The 20207-nt window shown below is 37.8% G+C and overlaps 1 protein-coding gene and 1 pseudogene across 16 annotated transcripts in view; both read left to right on the top strand.

The window, feature by feature from the left end:
• The window catches only part of PPHLN1 (periphilin 1), a 164152-nt gene that overhangs the window by 79150 nt on the left and 64795 nt on the right, over positions 1-20207 (top strand). For 10 of the 16 annotated variants that reach the window (XM_081593692.1, XM_081593683.1, XM_081593685.1 and 7 more), the window contains one exon: positions 7174-7253. In XM_081593692.1, coding sequence (XP_081449818.1) covers positions 7174-7253 — 80 coding nt within the window. Of the gene's footprint in view, positions 1-4628; positions 4686-7173; positions 7254-20207 lie in introns of all 16 variants that reach the window. The other 6 variants (XM_081593689.1, XM_081593690.1, XM_081593678.1 and 3 more) reach the window with 1 other exon arrangement.
• On the top strand, positions 15652-17002 carry LOC145544562 (sorting nexin-4 pseudogene; annotated as a pseudogene).

Here is a 20207-nt window from a genome sequence, read left to right as displayed (position 1 = left end):
CATTTTTATATAACTCATTTTTTTTAAAAAATTAAAACCTTTTCTTGTAACAGCTACTTACTATTAGTTATTTATCTTAGAGCCATAAGGATATTTCTTTTTATGTTGGAATCTTTTGTAGATTTGAAAAGCGCTATCATAATCTCTTTGATTTTTTTTTTCCAGATTTAAATATATTTACTTCTTTCAGTGCTTCCTTTTATTTGACATGGTTTTCATACCTTTTACTTTCCTAATTTTCTTTCTATTCCTTTTAAGTTGTGATGCCAGAAGTGAACTTTTGTCAACCATATTGTGTTACTGGCCCTTATTGAAACTGCAGGCAACTGCAGTCTAGGCCGTTTTCACATATATTATAATAATATGAAGAAAAAAAAAACCCTGCAGCTTATACTTTTTTCAGGTACAGTTGTTTGTGATTAATGCATTAAAAAATAATCTAGGAATGCTGTATTTCATTTAATTAACTTTGGCTTACAATTCTCTTCCATAGAGGTCTTAAAATCTCTTTAGTGACTCTATGTACAGCAGCAGATAAAAGCAGTTTTGTTTTACTCATAAATGAAGTATACTTTATGTTTTGTATTAATCATTAATAATTAATTTGAATCACTTAAGTCCTAATATAGAAACCTCTAGGCACGTCCCTCTGTGGACCACGTATCTGAATGATTTGCTATTACCCAACCAGTTGTGATTACCCATGTTTTTTTCTTTTCCACTTGAGAATCACAAAGCATTTCCTCTTTGGAAACAATAACATAAAGATTGCTTTGCTTTGTTGTGTAAATCTGTTGTGATTCCTAGTGATGATCCCGTATGTACTTACAAACTCTTTGTTAATTCATTGTAAACATTTGCTGCAGATTAATGTCAAATTTACCGGTGATGCTCATATATAAATCAGGCTTCCCTCATAGCTCAGTTGGTAAAGAATCCACCTGCAATGCAGGAGACCCCAGTTCGATTCCTGGGTCAGGAAGATCCCCTGGAGAAGGGATAGGCTACCCACTCCAGTATTCTTGGGCTTCTCTTGTGGCTCAGATGGTAAAGAATCCACCTTTACCATCACATAGAATCAGGCTATGTGACATTTTGGGGCTTCCCTCATAGCTCAGTTGGTAAATCATCTGCCTGCAATATAGGAAACCTGGGTTTGATTCCTAGGTCAGGAAGGTCCCTTGGAGGAGGAAATGGCAACCCACTCCAGTATTCTTGCCTGGAGAATCCCATGGACAGAGGAGCCTGGTGGGCTGCAGACTATGGGGTCGCAAGAGTTGGACACGAGTTAGTGGCTAAACCACCACCACCATGTGACATCTTGGTTGAATTTTTAAGATGTCATTACTGTGGAAGATTTACAGGTTTATTGCTTTATTGGTCTGTATCTGATTTTATATAGCTCCGACTTTGGGTCCAGTGTCCCCTTATTTTCTTGAAATCAGCAGCCATTATTAAGAATGGAAGATATTTTAAAGAAAGGCTTAATATTAATCAGTGTTTAATTTTGAAAGCACATCTTCCATGATAACTGAAAATGTACAAGAATTAAAAATACTATTTTGAGAAGAATATGTTTGGAAATTAGACTCTATTATTAAACTTCAGTTTAACAGGAAAGAAGACATGTCTTAAGACCTTTTGCTGTGAATGAATTTGGAAGTCCATGTGAATTTTTGGATAATAGCTGAAATTCCAATAAAATTTAGAGATTTAATTCTGCCTTTAGAAAGCAGGCTTTTCGTTGCAGGTGTAGAGTAATAATGGGAACATGGAAGTAGGCTTTACCATCAGATCATGTTTATTACACAGTAGGAACCTATTTTCTTATCCGCTGAATATCATAGTGTTTCTTAGCTTGAAACTTTTTTTGTGTTTAGTACTCATAAATATTTTGGCTACCTGATGTGAAGAGCTGACTCATTGGAAAATATCCTGATACTGGAAAAGATTGATGGCAAAAGGAGAAGGGATCAACAGAGAATGAGATGGTTGGATAGCATCACTGATTCAGTGGACATGAATTTGAGTAAACTCAGAGATAGCGGAGGACAGAGGAGCCTGGAGTGCTGCAGCCCATAGGGTCGCAAAGAGTCGGACCCAACTTGGCAACTGAACAACAAAACTCATAAAATCATTCAACAAAAATATATTTTACATAAAAGATTTGCCAAGCAAGACAGATCCAGTCCTTGCCCTCTGAGTTTATATCTAGAGAAGGAGGCTGGTCATTTCATGGGAATAAACATTTTAGGTGATACCTGAAGAGTGGGCAGAAGTTGCTGGGAGAATGAAAGTAGAGAAGTATTATTGGGATGAGCTGTTTCACGTGGAATTTAATCTTGGACTCTTTAACTGATCCAAGCTGTAAATGTGCTATTGAATTAGATTCTACAGTGTATTCTTTTTGTCTGAGAACCTGTAATTTAATCACAAGAGAGCTTTGGCTGTGAGTTTTCTGGGTGAATCCTAGGAGGTCAGCTATAGCTTTCCTGGCACCTACCTGAATGATGGAGGTTCTGAAACAGTAGTCAAATAATGGCATTTTCATGTGTGTAGACATATATAGCATCCCTGTTTTAGGACTTGTATGTTCTACCAGTAGCACACTTTCATACTTTTTGGAAAGCACTTCCATGTGTTCATAGTTAATATGTCTTAATTTTAACTGGTTGGATCTCTTACCTCCAAAAGTTGGTTATTTTGGGGAAACAGTAGTGGTATAGAGCTTTTTCTACCTCTGTGGTTGTTTGGTTGTTTTTTCTGTAGTTTTTTGGTAACTTTTCCGAAAGACAAGGTTCATTTTTCTCGTGTCTCCTCTGTTTTTCTGTTTCATGGCCTTTTTTTGGCCATGCCACGCGGGATGCGGGATCCTAACCAAGGATCACACCTTTGCCCCTTGCAGTGTAAGCACAGAGTCCTAACCACTGAACTGCCAGGGAATTCCTTGTTTCATAACTTCTTGAATAAACAAGTAGATCGCTTAGAAATCATGTTCTTCCTAACTGAGAGCCCCAAATTTGCACATCTTCATCCATAATTCAGAAAAATGATTTCCCTTAGCATCTGTGTAGTCATCACATCTTCATTTGTTCATATCTTAATTTCTCTTTTAAAGCTTCAGGTGTCAAAGGAGAGATGAATGTACTACCAGTGCCCTTGTTTATTTTTTATTGAAAAGACTTTCAGAAGTATCTAATTTTACTCTTACATCAGGCACTGTACCAAGCATTTAATAGTTTGCAAGATGTAGCCCTAACTTTATTATCTCTCCAGCGATACTTTAAAATTTTTTTCCCTAGCATAGTATTTTGTTCCTGTATGGGTTATCAATAGTTAATAGTGACTGATTGGATGAATCTGATTAAGTTTATCATTGCTTTCATCAGAACACATGAGCAAGAAAGTATGTTTCTGAAAGATCATAACAGATTTACAGCTACTGTATTCAAAGAGACAGTGAATATTGTTAAATTCTTACAAACTTTTAGGTGTTTGTTGGAACACTGAACTGCTTCTTTGGCTTTTATTTCACCTGCATGGGAAGAACTTTATAATCTGTGGAACCAGTATTTGAAATTCTTGTTCGTTTTCTTCCTCACCATTTATTCTTTCACTCACCAATATATTAACTGGGATTTTGATTTCCATATTGCCAACTTTAGAAGTTTCTTTCCTTCATCCTACTTTAGAACTTATTTTTTTGCAAGTCACAGCAAAGACAGGAATGTATTGAGTCCTGTTGCCACATGGTCAAGTAGGAGTTAGTTTCTGCTTACTAAGATCACATGTAAGATGAATTTGAGGTAATGGCCAAGTACCTACAGAGTAGCATTCTGTCCATTAGAAATATAGAAGTATGAGTGAAAAGAGTTGAGAGACATTTGTCTTGTTTTTATAGTACTGATTGGAGCCAAATAAGAATAACAGAACAAAAAAGATTGAGGGTAGGAAGAACATTCATATGTAAGGAGTAATAACCAGCAAAAAAGAGAGAGAAAGGTAAGAAGATAAAGGATGACAGACAGAAAAGTACAAAGGCATGAAAAGCAAATGGCAAAATATTAAGAACTTGTAATAGGCTACCTGTTGAGAACAAGTCAGAACAACTACTTGTAGGTAGCCATCCTATGGCCAGGGAACTGTTATGATGTACCATGAAAACTTTCTCGGATGTCTTTTTTGATTTCTAGGAGTGATTCATCTTTCACTCCTGATTTTTTGGTGTCATTCTTTAATCCTTTGTATATTTACTTTATGGAGGAGATTAGATTAGATGCTTATACTGATGAGTAAGACATCTGATACCTGTCTTTAACTTTTGGTGTCTTATTATAGGGTCCTTTTTTCATTACTTTCTGGCCATGCTATCCTTGGTTAGCCTCATTTCCATCCACCATTGTTGGACCGAATCTTAACAGTTTTTGTCCTATTTTGTTATTTATTTCTCTTTAGTGGTATTTGCTCAGGCAGCCCAGCTTGAAGACAGGATAGGAAAGATGTTAGGGTTACCAGCAAATGCTCAGAAGTTCCTGTTCTTGTTATTCCTACTTCTGGGTTCTTCTCTTGTTTCTCCTGGGCACAGAGGTGCTGGTGTTGTTAATTCCTCCCTGCCCACCTTTCCCTAGAGTCCATGCGTGCCGGTACCTGCTACAAACGGCAGAATGAAGGAAAGCCAGAAAGAGGTGAGTTTTGAGCTAGATTTTGATTTGGGATTGTGAGGGGTGGGGGGTTATAATTGATAGAGGTTATAGAAATGGGAACGTGTATAAACTCTTCCGTTAGTCTACTGTGGGAACCAGAGTTGAACAACAGCAGACTCACATAGTAGGATTTGGGTTGATAAGTAGGTTTGTTGTCTAAGCTAGCCCGTTCCTGGTTAGAAACAGCCACCTCAGAGGAGGTTGAGATCTGTAGAAGAGACATTGGCAGATAGAATCTAACAGCAGTAGGGTCAGGACATTTCTATTTATTGTTTTTGTGCTTTCTGCTGCTATCTATATCATCCTTTTTCTTTTATCCTTTGCTTCTTGCCGGTCCTTCCCCTTCATATAACTGGTGTATGTGATATATGTTGTTTGATCAACCACTGCCATATCCTTCAGTGTTCCTTTGCTTCTGCACAATGAGATTGGTTGAAATCTGCTTAAATCAGCCTTATGCAACTAAAATGATGAGAGATCCTAAGACAACACTTTGACATCATACTTGGCATACCTGTAGTGCTGATGTTTTATTTGTAAAGGAAATGCTAAATAAGAGATTAACAGCTGCTTGTGAAGGTCTTTTTTTTTTTTTTTTGCTATGTTTAGCTGCTGTGTGCCAGAATTGAGCCTGTAATTATGCTTTTAATTAACATAGTGTGCTGTACTGATTGGTCCAGTTCTTCATCTTTCAAGGAAATATTTATCAGAATACACTGAAGAGGTCACTGTATCCTAAGGGTAGAAAAATAATTCATCCCTTCACCAATTTTTGAGCACCTACTCTTTTCTTAAAGTCAGGCCTTGGGTATTCAGAAAAAAAAAAAATAAGCTCCTCTAGGAGCTTTAGACATGATGGGATAGATTGACACTGTCACATTATGATGTGGGATTTGCCATGTACAGTGGAAATTCAGTAGGGAATGACTAAATAAACCATGTTCTTAGTCATTTGGGGATATAGTGATGATTGGTATCCTTTTACTTTTGATTTTTAAGGTCTGTAAGAACTTTTAAACTTGCTAAGTGTGAAAGTCTCTTAATGGTACCACAAGTTAAAAGATTCTAGAATTCTGTCTTTATAAAGACTATTGGAGCTTCAGAGTTGGAGTACTGTACCTATAGCAGAGGAGTCTTCAACCTCAGCACTATTAACATTTGAGGTTGGATAATTCTTTATTGTGGAGCCCTGTTCTGTGCATTTGTAACATGTTTAGCAGCATCCCTAACCTCTCTTTGTCATGTGCCAACGGCACTCACCCATTTGAGATGATCAAAAATATCTTCATGCATTGCCACATGTTGTGGGTGGGGAAAAGTGTGGGGGTGTCTTGAGAAAGCCTTTTCAGGTTGTCAGGACATTGGAAAGAGATGTTATTTACTACTTCTCCAGGTAGTTGTAAGCCCTTGAGCCTCCAGGTCCTTATTTAGCTATGGTGACCACAGCAGGAAGAAATTAGGAGGCTTTTTGACTGAAACTGGCTTTGCTTCAGTTTGAAGGTAATTTGTCTCTGCTCTTGCTCTTGACTGCTTTCCTGGCCTTAACCCACTATCCAGCCTTGACCAATTTCTGTGCCACTCCAAACTTGGTGCTATTTTTTCTTCTCTCCAAAGTTTAATTTTCGTAGCCCTTGAAAATAGAGGATATATGTTACATTTGACATATAGTCAATTTAATGAAATGTTTTTCTATTAGTAACAGCTCACTGTTATTTTAAAAATTATTTGAGCTAAACTTTTTTTTTGGTTTTTTTATTGTTGTTGAACTGGCTAAATTAATATTTAAATTTATTTTCTGGCTTAAGTTTCCATAAAAACAATAATATATACATAGAGCACTTTGGGAGTGTCTGAAGTGACTAAAGATAAAGGCTAGTGACTTTATCTCATATGGATTTATTTTTAACCATTTAATACATATTTGAGCACTTATATTAGGTACTGGATTAGTGCTGTATTACAGTGTTCTAGTTATTATTTTATTTTTTAAACATTTCATAAATACCTGCTAAATTCCTTACGTGTCTTTCTCTTGAGCTTCTGCATAATTAGCTAATAGTTAGCTAATTCTCTTTCATAGTATTTATATAATAACCTCCATTGGATTTTTATTGTGTGTGATGCATTAAAAGTTAGCTTTTCAGAATTTGGAAGAGAAAGCATTTATTATTTTAAAATGGTTTTGCCTTTCCTAAAGTCTTCTCTGTTGTTCCATGTTTGCTAACTGGCACTGATATGACCAAGACTGCCATCATGTGTACAGTCCTTTGATTCTAGGTTATTTGAAATTTTCAATGGTGCCCAGCCTCTAAAAGAGATTTAGATATTAACAAATTTAATTTAATAATGTAATAAAGATTTCAGTACTAAAATAAATATATAACCTTTATCCTTTGTTTATTCACTTACAAAATCAGTCTAGTTGAAAACAAATGAGCTAGAAAATTGCATTTTATATTTTCTTATATAGATAAAGAAAGACCTGTTCAGCCTTTGAAAACATCAAGAGACACTTCACCCTCAAGTTCTTCAGCAGTTGCTTCAGCAAAGGTTTGTTGTATTTCTAAAATTAATTTAAAGAGGAATTACAAAGTAGATGAGATAGACTGTCTAGTACAGTGCTTTTATTCTTTACTGTCATACCTAATGGGGGTAATTTGCTGCATTAAAATCTTGAGTTTTAAGTAACCATAACTTGAAAGTAGCCACCAGAGTAAATGAGCAGTTTTCTCATAGAATTATTTCCACAGGTTATGCCAAAATTAGTATTTACTGTATGCCTTCTCATCTTGACAATAGCTGAGTGGGACTGAATATTCAGATGGTGTGTATTTGAGAGAATATGCTTTTTTTTGGAAGTGACCTAGCAGAGACCTAACATTTATTGTATAATTACTTGATTCTTGATAATATATTATGTATTTTCTTCTATTATTAATTCATATAAAAATTCTATGATGTAGGTAAATGTATTTCCATTCTATATAAAAGGCTCAGAAGTTAAATAATTTTCTCAAATTATTTCACTGATGAGTTCTCCCCAACATTTAAGAATACCTATACTTCTGAAACTCTTCCAAAAAATAAAAGAGGATCAAACACTTCCAATATTGTTTTATGAGACTAGCATTATCCTGATACCAAAACCAGACAAGGACATTACAAGAAAAGAAAATTACAGGCCAATATCTCTGATGAAGATAGATGCAAAATCTCTTAGTCAAAATTTATCAAATCAAATTCATCAGCACATGATCAAGTGGGATTTATTCTAGGCATGCTAGTATGGTTCAGTATCTTCAGATCAATCAGTGTGATGCTGATTGATAGCATAGTGTGATACACTACGTTAATAAAATGGATAACAATCGTAGTAGCATTTTACTAGATGCAGAAAAAGCATTTGCCATAATTTAATATAGTTTGATAAAAAGTCAACAAAGGGGGCATGAGGGAACATTCCTCAACAAAATGAAGGCTATATTTGTCAAGCCAACAGCCAACATCATTGTCAAGGGCAGAAAGCTGAAAGCATTTACTCTAAGATTAGGAGCAAGATAAGGATGCCCAGTCTCACCAGTTTTATTCAACATAATATTGGAAGTCCTAGCCAGAGCAGTTAGGCAAGGAAAAGAAATAAAAAGCATCCAGATTGGAAAGGAAGAAGTAAAACTGTCACTATTTTTAGATTACATGATATTACATATAGAAAACACTAAAAAAGAAATAAAAGCAAACATAAACAAGTGGGACCTAATTAAACTTAAAAGCTTTTGCAGAACAAAGGAAACCATTAAGAAAATAAAAAGACAACCTACAAAATGGGAGTAAATATTTGCAAATGGTATGACCAATAAGGACTTAATATACAAAATATATAAATAGTTCATATACCTCAATATCAAAAAACAGGCAGAAGACCTGAATAGGAATTTTTCCAAAGAAGACATACAGATGGCTAATAGGTACATGAAAAAACACTCAATATTGCTAATTATTAGAGAAATGCAAATCATAACCACAATGCGCTATTGCCTCACACCAGTCAAATAGCTGTCATCAAAAAGTATACAATTAACAAATGTTTGAGAGTATATGGAGAAGAGGAAACTCTTGTGTGCAATTAGTGAGAATGTAAATTGGAAAACAGTATAGGGATTCCTCAAAACAAAAAACAAAACAGAACAATAACTATCATATCATCTAGCTGTCCACTTCTATATATATAAGCAAAGTAAATAAAACAGGGTGAACATGGCAACTCTGAGAGTGCAAGGAAGCTCTGCACCCCTTTGTTTAGCCTTGCTTAAGCATCTTTTTATCATAAACTGCTTCCCATTAGCCACCAAATTCAGCCCATGTGTCAACACTGGAAGGAGTTCAGCATCTGTCTGTCAGGATGTTTTCATTTGCCCATATGGCCACTTGCTCATACTAAGGAAAGGCCAAGATGGCAGAGTAGAAAGACCTTAAACCCATCTCCTCATAAGCATAGCAAAATCACAATTTTCTGTAGAACAGTCATTGATGAGAAAGAGTGGAACCTACCAGAAAAGATCTTCTGCAACTAAAGACAGAAAGAAGGAACCACAGCAAGAGAGGTAGGAAGAATGGACTCACAATATAATAAAATCCCATACCTGCCAGGTCAGCAACCCATGGAGGATAATTACATTGCAGAAGTCCTCCCACAAGAGTAAGAGTTCTGAGTCCTACATCAGGCTCCCAAGCCCAGGGTTCTAGCACCAGGAAGACAAGCTCCTAGAGCATTTGGCTTTGAAGGCCAGCAATATTTAATTGCAGGAGGCCCACAAAAGTGGGGGAAATAGACACTTCACTCTTAAAGGAGGCACACAAAACCGCATGCATATCAGGACGCAGAACAAAAGAAATAATTTGATAGGTGCCTGTACAAGACCTACCTGCTGGTCCTGGAGAATCTCCTGGAGAGGCAGGGAGCAACTGCGGCTCATCCTGGAGACATGGACACTGGTGGCAGACATATTGGGGAACATTGAAATACACAAACACTGTTGCTGGCTGCTATCATCTTGGCTCATTGGCACCAAGATCTGGCCCCATTCAGAAGCCTGAAGGGGTCAGTGCTGGGATTCCTCAGGCCAACAACAAACTGGGCGGGAACACAACCCCACACATCAACAGACAGGCTCTCTGAAGACTTCTTGACCCTCTATCCACCTCTAGACACGCCCCTGGATATGTAGTCCCTATCCAGCAAAGGGTCAAGAACGAGCTCTAACCACCAGTGGGCAGGCACGAGCTCTTCCCACCAGGAAGCCTGTACTAGCCTCTAGACCAGCCTCACCCAATAGGGGAAAGAGCAGAAGCAAGCCAGACCTACTCTGGGACCAGTTGTGCCCTTGCCTTGACCGCAGCAGGCCAACAAAGCCTGCTGGACACCCCAGACACCATACACAATTGTTTTAGGAACTGACCTCCCCTCACCTTAGTGATCAGAAATGAGCTCTGGGATCACTGGACACTGCAGCCAGACTCCAGAAATTAATTCTGCCTGCAAGTAGTCTGGCTAACCCCAGGATCTGACCTCACCCGCCAGTGGGTGGGCAACAGCTCTAGAGTCTTCAAAACCCTAACCCTGCTCAGGAGCGAGCCGGCACTAGCTCCAGGGCCCCCTGGGATTCTGCAGCCAGCTACCTTGTGACCAGGTACCACTAAACAGTAGCCAGCAGCATCTGCACAAGACGGCCTGGCAACCAACTGGATTAGGGGCCAACCAAGTCTACTAGACTTCCCACATAATCAGCCACCATAACAGAAGGACCCATGCAGCCTTCTTAAGGGGAACGCTGAGAGCATATGGCTTAGGTGATGACACTGCTAGGACACATAGGATAGCTCCTAGAGAACGCCGCTTCTCCAAGGTGGAGAAACGTCACTGACCTCTCACAAAGATAAAAATACAAATAGCAAATTAGAAAAAATGAGGCATCACAGAAATATGTTCTAGACAAATAAGATATAACCTCAGAAGAAGAATTTAAGTGAAGATTGGCAGTCTACCTGAAAAAGAGTTCAGAATAATGATCGTAAAGATGATCAAAGAACTTGGGAGGAGAGTAAATGCATAGAGTGAGAAGTTATAGAGGTTTTTTTAAACAAACAGAAAATATAAAGAACAACAAGAGATGAAGAATACAATAACTGAAGTGAAAAATACACTAGAATGAATTAATATTAGATTAAATGATACAGAAGAATAAATCAAGGAGCTGGAAGAGAAAGTAGTGGAAATGACTGCCAATGAATAGAAAAAAGACAAAAAGAGACCTCTGGGACCACATGAAGCATGTTAATATTCGCATTATAGGGGCCTCAGAAGGAAAAGAGAGAGAAAGGACCTGAGAAAATTAAAGCTAAAGTGAAAATATTAAAAGCAGCAAGGGAAATACAGCAAATAGCATACAGGGGACCTCTCATAAGACTATGGGAGCTGATTTTTCAACAGAAATTCTGCAGGCCAGAAGGGAGGGGCACGATATATTTAAGGGAAGGGAAAAACCTGTAACCAAGGATACTTTGGGCTTCCCTGGTGGCTCAGTGGTAAAGAATCCACCTGCCAGTGCAGGAGATGTGGGTTTGATCCCTGGGTCAAAAAGATTGCCTGGAGAAGGAAATTGCAACCCACTCCAGTGTTCTTGCCTGGGAAATTCCATGGACAGAGGAACCTGGTGGGCGACAGTCGATGAGGTCACAAAAGAGTTGGACATGACTTAGTGACTAAACAACAATAAGAATACTTAACCCATTAAGGCTCTCATTCAGATCTGTTGGTGAAATCAAAAGCTTTACAGGCAAGCCAAAACTAAAGGAATTCAGCACCACTAAACCAGCTTTAAACAAATGTTAAAGGAACTTCCCTAGATGGGAAAAAAAAGACCACAGGAATACAAGAAAATTAGGAAATGAAAAAGCTTACCAGTAAAGGCAAACATACTATAAAGGTAGGAAATCATCTACACAGAAAGCTAGTAGGAAGGTTAAAAGACAAAAGTAGTAAAATCATCTGTATCCACAATAAGCAGTTAAGGGATACACAAAGCAATTAGATATAAAATTAAAGACAGTAATCATGAAGTGAGGAGAGTACAAACATAGGGCCTTAAAAATGCATTTGAAATTAAGAGATCAGCAGCTTGATATATTGCTATAAAGAAATCTCATTATAAGCACAAACCAAAAAAATCTATAACATATGTACAGACAAAAAAGAAAAAGAAATCCAAACATAATACTAACGATAGTCATCAAATCACAAGAGAAGAGAACAAAAGAAGAAGAGGGGGGAAAGACCTAAAACAGCAAAATTTCAGTAAGAATATATATATTTGATAACTATCTTAAATGTAAATAAACTAAATGTTCCACCCAAAGACATAGGTGGCATAGATACAATAAGACCCATATATATGCTCTGTACAAAAGACTAACTTCAGGTATAGAGTTACATACAGATTGAAAGGGAGGGGATAGAGAAAGGTATTCCGTGCAAATGGAAATTAAAAGAAAGCTGGAGTAGCAAATACTTATATCAGACAAAGTAGACTTTAATGAAGACTAACAGGAGACAAAGAAGGACACTATATAGGGATCAAAGGGCCAATCCAAGAAGAAGATACAACAATTGTAAATATGTATGTACCCAACATTGGAGGAACTCAATGTATAAGGCAAATATTAACAGACACAAAAGGAAAAATTGACAATTATAGTAGGGGAGTTTAACACCCTACTTATTAAGTTGGTGAAAAAGTAATTGCGATTTCGGACCATGAATTTTGAATTGTTATAACTAGGCTCAAATACATTTTTATTAATCAAAATAGAAACGATTACAATCAACACATTTTTGCCTGCAAGAGATAAGTTTGTTAATTCCTGGAGCATAAAATCCATGCTTCAAGATTCAACAAATTCTTGGAAAGCACTTTCTGTCTCCTGTTTGTTCTGGAAGCTTTGGAGCTGCTTCTTGGTCCAACCACTTAGCTGGTCATCACCAGTTGTATGAAATCCGCTTGTTGTTTCACATCACAATCTAATCTAGAAATAGTTAATGGTTGTTTCGTAGAATAAGAGAAGACAACACTTCAAAGCGAAATTTTTTTTTTGCTTTTCGGTCAGCTCATGAGACACCCACTTACTGAACTTTTTCACCTTTCAAATTTGCTTCAAATTCTGAACGACCATACAGTGGTTGACGTAAAGTTCTTTGGCAACTTCTAATGTAGTTGTAAGAGGATCAACTTTGATGATCCTCTCAGTTGATCGCTGTCAACTTCCATTGACTGGCCACTGCACTCCTCATCTTCAGAACTCTTGTCTCCTTTGCAGAACTTCTTGAATCAGCACTACACTGTATGTTCGTTAGCAGTTCCTGGGCCAGATGTGTTGTTAATACTGCAAGTTGTCTCCAATGCTTTCCTTTGAACTCAAATAAGAAAATTGCTTGAATTTGCTTTTTGTCTAACATCATTTCCCTAGTCTAAGTAATGTCAGTAGCAATAAAGCATAAAGCAAGAAATGCACATTAAAATGATGTATAACATAACCACAGTTAAGAATGTATTCCAGTATCAAATTGCAGAGTTCAACAGTTCAAAACCAAAATTACTTTTGCACCAACTTTTTTTTTTTTTGCACCAACTTTAATACATCAATGGACAGATCATCTAGACAGAAAATCAGTAAGGGAACACAGACCTTAAATGTAATACATTAGACAAAATGGACTTGATTGATATTTATAGAGCATTCTATCTGAAAGCACCAGAATACACATTGTTTTCAAGTGTAAAGGACACATTCTCCAGAATGGATTGCTAGCTAGGCCACAAAACAAGCTTTAGTAAATTAAGGAGCACTGAAATCATATCAAGCATCTTTTCTGACTACAAGGATATGAGAGTAGAGATCAACTACAAGAACAAAACCTACAAAAAACACAGACACATTGGAGGCAAAACAATAAGCCACTGAAGAGCCATGGATCATTGAAGAAATCAAAGAAAATGAAAACAGTATCTCAGGTAGAGAGCTGCTTTTTTCTTTTTTGGACTGCGGAGAAGGCAATGGCACCCCACTCCAGTACTCTTGCCTGGAAAACCCAATGGATGGAGGAGCCTGGTAGGCTACAGTCCATGGGGTCGCTAAGAGTTGGACACGACTGAGCGACTTCACTTTTACTTTTCCCTTTCATGCACTGGAGAAGGAAATGGCAACCCACTCCAGTATTCTTGCCTGGAGAATCCCAGGGACGGTGGAGCCTGGTGGGCTGCCGTCTATGGGGTCGCACAGAGTCGGACATGACTGAAGCGACTTAGCAGCAGCATGGCTTGCAGGATCTCAGTTCCCTGACCAGGGACTGAATTCATGCCACAATGGTGAAAGCCTGAAATCCTAACCACGAGGCCACCAGGGAACTCCCTTGCATTTCTGTGTTCATTGTAGCATTATTCTCTATAGCCAAAATGTGAAAACAGCCTAACCGGCCCTCAATGAATGAATGGATAAAGGTGGTATGGTGTGTGTGTGTATGTATAATTTATTTATATATATATGAATATTACTCAACCATGAAAAAGGAGGACATCCTACCATTTGTGACAACATGGATGGACTTTGAGGGCATTATGTTAAGTAAAATAAGCCAGGTGGAGAAACATGAGTATTGCATGATCTCATTTATATGTGGAATCTAAAGAAGGCAAATTGACAGAAAGAAGGGTGGTTACCAGCCTCTGGAGGATGATAGGCAAGGGGAACTGTTGTCAGAGATTATAAGCTTGAAACTACAATGTGTATCAGTTCTGGGTTTCTAATGGATAACATAGCTTTGTAGTTAACAATACTCTTGTTATAATTGAAATTTGCTAATAGATCTAGATGTTCTAACTACAAAGAAGAGATACCAATCATGTGTCATCATGCAATTATTAGCTAACACTATGGCTGTGATTATTTTGCAATGAAAAAAGTAGGTATATATCTCCATTTTATGGCAAGACTTTAGGTGTTAAATAATTTTCTCAAGTCACGCCAGTCAGAATGGCTGCTGTCCAAAAGTCTACAAGCCATAAATTCTGGAGAGGGTGTGGAGAAAAGGGAACCCTATTACACTGTTGGTGGGAATGCAAACTAGTACAGCCACTATGGAGAACAGTGTGGAGATGCCTCAAAAAACTGGAAGTAGAACTGCCATATAACCCAGCAATCCCACTGCTGGGCATACACAGCGAGGAAACCAGAATTGAAACAGACACGTGTACCCCAGTGTTCATCACAGCAGTGTTTATAATAGCCAGGACAAGATAATACCTTGCCGACAAAGTTCCGTCTAGTCAAAGCTGTGGTTTTTCTAGTAGTTATGTGTGGATGTGAGAATTGGACCGTAAAGAAAGCTGAGTGCCGAAGAATATATGCTTTTGAACTGTGGTGTTGGAGAAGACTCTTGAGAGTCCCTTGGACAGCAAGGAGATCAAACCAGTCCATCCTAAAGGGAATCAGTCCTGAATATTCACTGGAAGGACTGATGCTGAAGCTGAAGCTCCAGTACTTTGGCCACCTGGTGGGAACAACTGACTCACTGGAAAAGACCCTGATGCTGGGAAAGATTGAAGACAGAAGGAGAAGGGGACGACAGAGGATGAGATGGTTGGATGGCGTCACCGAAATGATGGACATGGGCAAGCCCCAGGAGTTGTTGGTGGACAGAGAAGCCTGGCGTCCTGCAGTCTTTGGGGCTGCAAAGAGGCAGACACGACTGAGCGACTGAACTTCAGAGCTGAATAATGTGATGTGCGTATAAGTTAAAGCATAGGACTTTGTATGTGACAAAATGTATTTTAACCATAAAATCCATCCCTAGCATGGCAGCATAGTCACACTGTGTCTGTTGTACCAAACCGTAGTCATGGAGCGAGCAGCTCTTGACCCTGGGCAACTTTTGCCACGTGCTCACCTAGAGCCCGTGGGCCACCCCAGCCACCTCTGGGCTAGAGTCTGTGGTGGATGAGAAAGTGGAAGGACTGGGGGCCCTGGGAATGGCAGGGTAACTCAAACTTGGTTTTGGTTCAGAAAGATAGAAATTAGTGTTTTTGAAGCAGAAAAGTGAGCTGGAAAAAATGCCATGAACATGCAAGAAACGTAAACTGCTTACCTCATTGAAACAAGATTGATTGAACATAGTGATCATCAGAGTGTTCCAACGGACTCACTGTGGAGGCAGCATAGTGAATTTGAGTTGTTGAGAAACTACCTTTTAGTTTACTATTGACATATTATTGTGCCACCTCTACCAGAAAAAAGGGTGGAATTTGTTTGGCATATACTCTCTGCTGACAAAATGCACCTGAATTTTGTGGACAGACATGTAATCGATTTAGAAAACTTCCTCTTGAGAATTGGTTCACATCCCATGCTTTATAGAGACAGGCTATTCTGTTTCTAACAGAGGAATGTAACTGGAAGGAGACTGTAAATGTAACTGGATTTCGGCTGAAAGCAGACTCAGGTTGGAAATGCTTTAATGCAACATTCAGAGTGAAAAACCCAGACAAGAGATTTACTGAATTAAAATACTACAGTCTGTTATCTCATATCTTCTTTGAGTCAGAGCTAGAGTAGTAGATTGACTGCATGGTGTATATAAAGTGCGTGGAAATTATGGTCAAGTTTTCAGTGAGTGAAGTGCCACAGTAAAAGAAATGGGTGATGGACTGCAGAGTGCTGGTCATCACATGGATGTGCATGCATCTTCTGTTGATGATATTTTGGAAGATAAAGAACATTATGCAGATCAGTTTAAAGGAGTATCCTTTTCATACAGAAGCACTGCAGGTGTGTGCAGGAAACATGACTTACATAGTATGACTTGGAGATGGCTGCTAAGACTTAGCATCCAAGAATCAGCAATGTGAAAAACTCGCTACCGGGACTGTGAGAACATTTTCTTTGAAGGGAATGACTACCAAGCTCTTTGGTCAAGAAACTCCAGAACAAAGAGAAGCCAGAATAAAGATGCTAGAAGAATGAATAAGTGAAGGAGAACAACAACTTAAGTCTAAAAATTTGGAAGGCAGGGAATTTGTCTTGGGTTGATATTTAATGCTTGGGCTGATATTTAATGCTTCAAAGAACAAAAGAACTGTGATTTAAAGGAGGCCCTCATAAACTATGCAGTCATGCAGATCAGTATGTGCAACAAGGGAATTCAGGTTTGGACCAATGCTAAAGAATGCTTTAAGCAAGATGTAATCCTGTGAAATGAATTTCTCTTCAGTTGAAGTACCCCAAAACAGAAGCCCAAGTAAATTAAAAAAACATTCAAGTTGTTACCTAGCATACACAGAAATACACAGTAAGTTAAGTAAGTTAAGAAATTCAACTTCCTTTGATTTTGTTGTAGTTGTATTAATATAGCACAAAAGGATGTGTTTTAATTAAGATTAAATATTCTAATTTGAGGTTTTGGGGACTGGTGCTGATTCTAAAATGTTAATTAGGTAAAATAGCCAACAGATTGTCACTTCTGAACCAGTGACTGAATATCAAGGTATTAGGTCATTTCCAGATGTTCGTTTCACTGCCTGCTGCTTCAGATCTGTTCATGTGGGGAGTTTTTTCCCTAAGATTGAATTCTTATCTGGATTTGGTAAGACCCACTATTCTCTCGTAAAGGGTTAGTTTTTCTTGCCTTATACTTGAGCTGTTTGGTTTGATAAAGCTCAACTGAAACTTAGTGTAAAATCTAAGTTATTTCTCCCACATTCATTAATGCCTCCAAACATTACATGCACTAGACAGTGCCTTCAATGTGTTCAGTTCAGTTCAGTCGCTCAGTCATGTCTGACTTTTTGCGACCCCATGAATCGCAGCACGCCAGGCCTCCCTGTTCATCACCAACTCCTGGAGTTTACCCAAACCCATGTCCATCGAGTCAGTGATGCCATCCAACCATCTCATCCTCTGTCGTCCCCTTCTCCTCCTGCCCCCAGTCCTTCCCAGCGTTAGGGTCTTTTCCAATGAGTTACCTCTTCGCATGAGGTGGCCAAAGTATTGGAGTTTCAGCTTCAACATCAGTCCTTCCAATGAACACCCAGGACGAATCTCCTTTAGGATGGATTGATTGGATCTCCTTGCAGTCCAAGGAACTCTCAAGAGTCTTCTCCAACACCACAGTTCAAAAGCATCAATTCTGCGGCACTCAGCTTTCTTCACCATCCAACTCTCACATCCATACATGACCACTGGAAAAACCACAGCCTTGACTAGACGGACTTTTGTTGGCAAAGTAATGTCTCTGCTTTTAAATGTGCTATCTAGGTTGGCCATAACCTTCCTTCCAAGGAGTAAGCATCTTTTAATTTCATGGCTGCAATCACCATCAGCAGTGATTTTGGAGCCCCCAAAAAATAAAGTCTGACACTGTTTCCACTGTTTCCCCATCTATTTCCCCACTATGTGAATCACAGTAAACTGTGGAAAATTCTGAAAGAGATGGGAATACCAGACCATCTGACCTGTCTGTTGAGAAACCTGTATGCAGGTCAGGAAGCAACAGTTAGAATTGGACATGGAACAACAGACTGGTTCCAAATAGGAAAAGGAGTATGTCAAGGCTGTATATTGTCACCCTGCTTATTTAGCTTATGTGCAGAATACATCATGAGAAACGCTGGGCTGGAAGAAACACAAGCTGGAATCAAGATTGCCAGGAGAGACATCAGTAATCTCAGATATGCAGATGACACCACCCTTATGGCAGAAAATGAAGAACTAAAGAGCCTCTTGATGAAAGTAAAAGAGGAGAGTGAAAAAGTTGGCTTCAATGTGTATTTTACCAGAATTTTGATACTGGTCAAAAGTTTTATACTTCCAACAAAGAAGACTCAACTTCTTATATGTATAGTGGAATACATTGTTATGATCTAGGAATTGCTATATAGAAAGTTTTGAGTACTTTAAATATAAGCATTGAGTTCTCAGATAATTCTTAGCCTCATTGATGAGCCTAAATTTACTCTGCTTGGCCCTCTACACATGGTATTTCAGGGTACAAGATGTAGCATTTCAATGTATAAGATATATGTAGTGAACATAGGTGTTAGGATCTTTATTATGAACATCCTTTTTTATTGCTTGGGTATAATTTTTATAAAGATAAATTATATTGCTTTTGTGTGTGTGTTTTTGTGGTATATATTCAGAAGCCAAGCATCCTTGGTATGTTGCTAGCTTTGCAAAACCCTATGTGTGTACTCATTATTACTTATTATGTAAAAAAATTTTTTCAGTAGTTTAGCATTTGACTTTTTTACGTTTGAAATGTTGCTGAATTTTTTGCTGTTTGCCAAACTTACGAAATAAATAAATGAAGTGTTGTGTTGATTTAAATAAAAAATCCAACTCTAATGGATTTTAGATGTTTTCTTTTTTTTTTTTTATGAATTGTAAAAGAACAGCTTCCTGTGTCCTTTTCCCAGGGTTACATGCTTATTTTATTTTCTATTTATTTTTTACATGCTAGCTTTATTACCTAGACTTTCTGATATGGTGGAAGACTTTTCCTTTTAAACAGTATGGTTGCTGTCATGTAGGAATAATTCTTCAGAATTTATTTTCTGCTTTTTTAAGTTACTTTCAAATGAGAGTTTTTCAAGTGTATAGATTTAATAATGGTTGAATAGAAGGATTCATTTAAAAGATTTTGCTTCCTTCTTCACTAGAGATAGCTTATAATGTTTTATTTTGTTTCGTTTTTGCTCTATAACTTTCTCTTCAAAATGGGTACCAAAAAGAAGTATACATTAAAAAATATATGTGTTTCTAATTGTTTAAAAAGCTTTTTAGTGTTATTAATAAGTAATATTATAATAAAGGTATTGCTTATATCTATTAAATTTTATGTATGGGTAGGGCTTTGAAGTAAGATATTTAGTCTTACTCAGTGGCCATGGAAACACTCGATGTAGAAACATTGTGATTATTTTCCAGTAAATATTACAGGTGGCAGTCCAGTTTTTTGGTGAATTGAATAAGGTATTGAAGGAGGTCAGGGCCTTACACATCTAAAAGACCTAGTTTAAAGTTCCAGTTTAGCATTTATTGGTAACTGTGTATAAATCAGTAACGTATTGACATTCAGTTTTTTGGTTTATAAGTTTGTGATGATCAAGTCTACCTAGCTACTTTCATGGAATTCCATTTAATTAAAATACCTTATTTTTGGTTTGTGTATATGTACTTGATAAACAGTAGTATACGATAACTTGGGTTTTTTAATTTTTTTTTCTACTTATAGTTTTACTATAGCAAAAGAATATAGATTAGAACCAAAAAAAGGAAGATACACACAGGGCAAGATTTGGAATGTCCCATAGATGGAGCTTCTAGTTATCCTTTCTCTGTGGAGTCCAGGCCCATTACCTGCCCCGGCGACATACTCAAAACGTATTGCAACTTGGTAGC

Source organism: Giraffa tippelskirchi, chromosome 4 (genome assembly GCF_054371585.1).
Source record: "Giraffa tippelskirchi isolate mGirTip1 chromosome 4, T2T-mGirTip1v1.2.pri, whole genome shotgun sequence".
Taxonomy (NCBI): Eukaryota; Metazoa; Chordata; class Mammalia; order Artiodactyla; family Giraffidae; genus Giraffa; species Giraffa tippelskirchi.
Note: the sequence above shows the minus strand (reverse complement) of the source record. Positions and strands in the feature narration are given on the sequence as shown.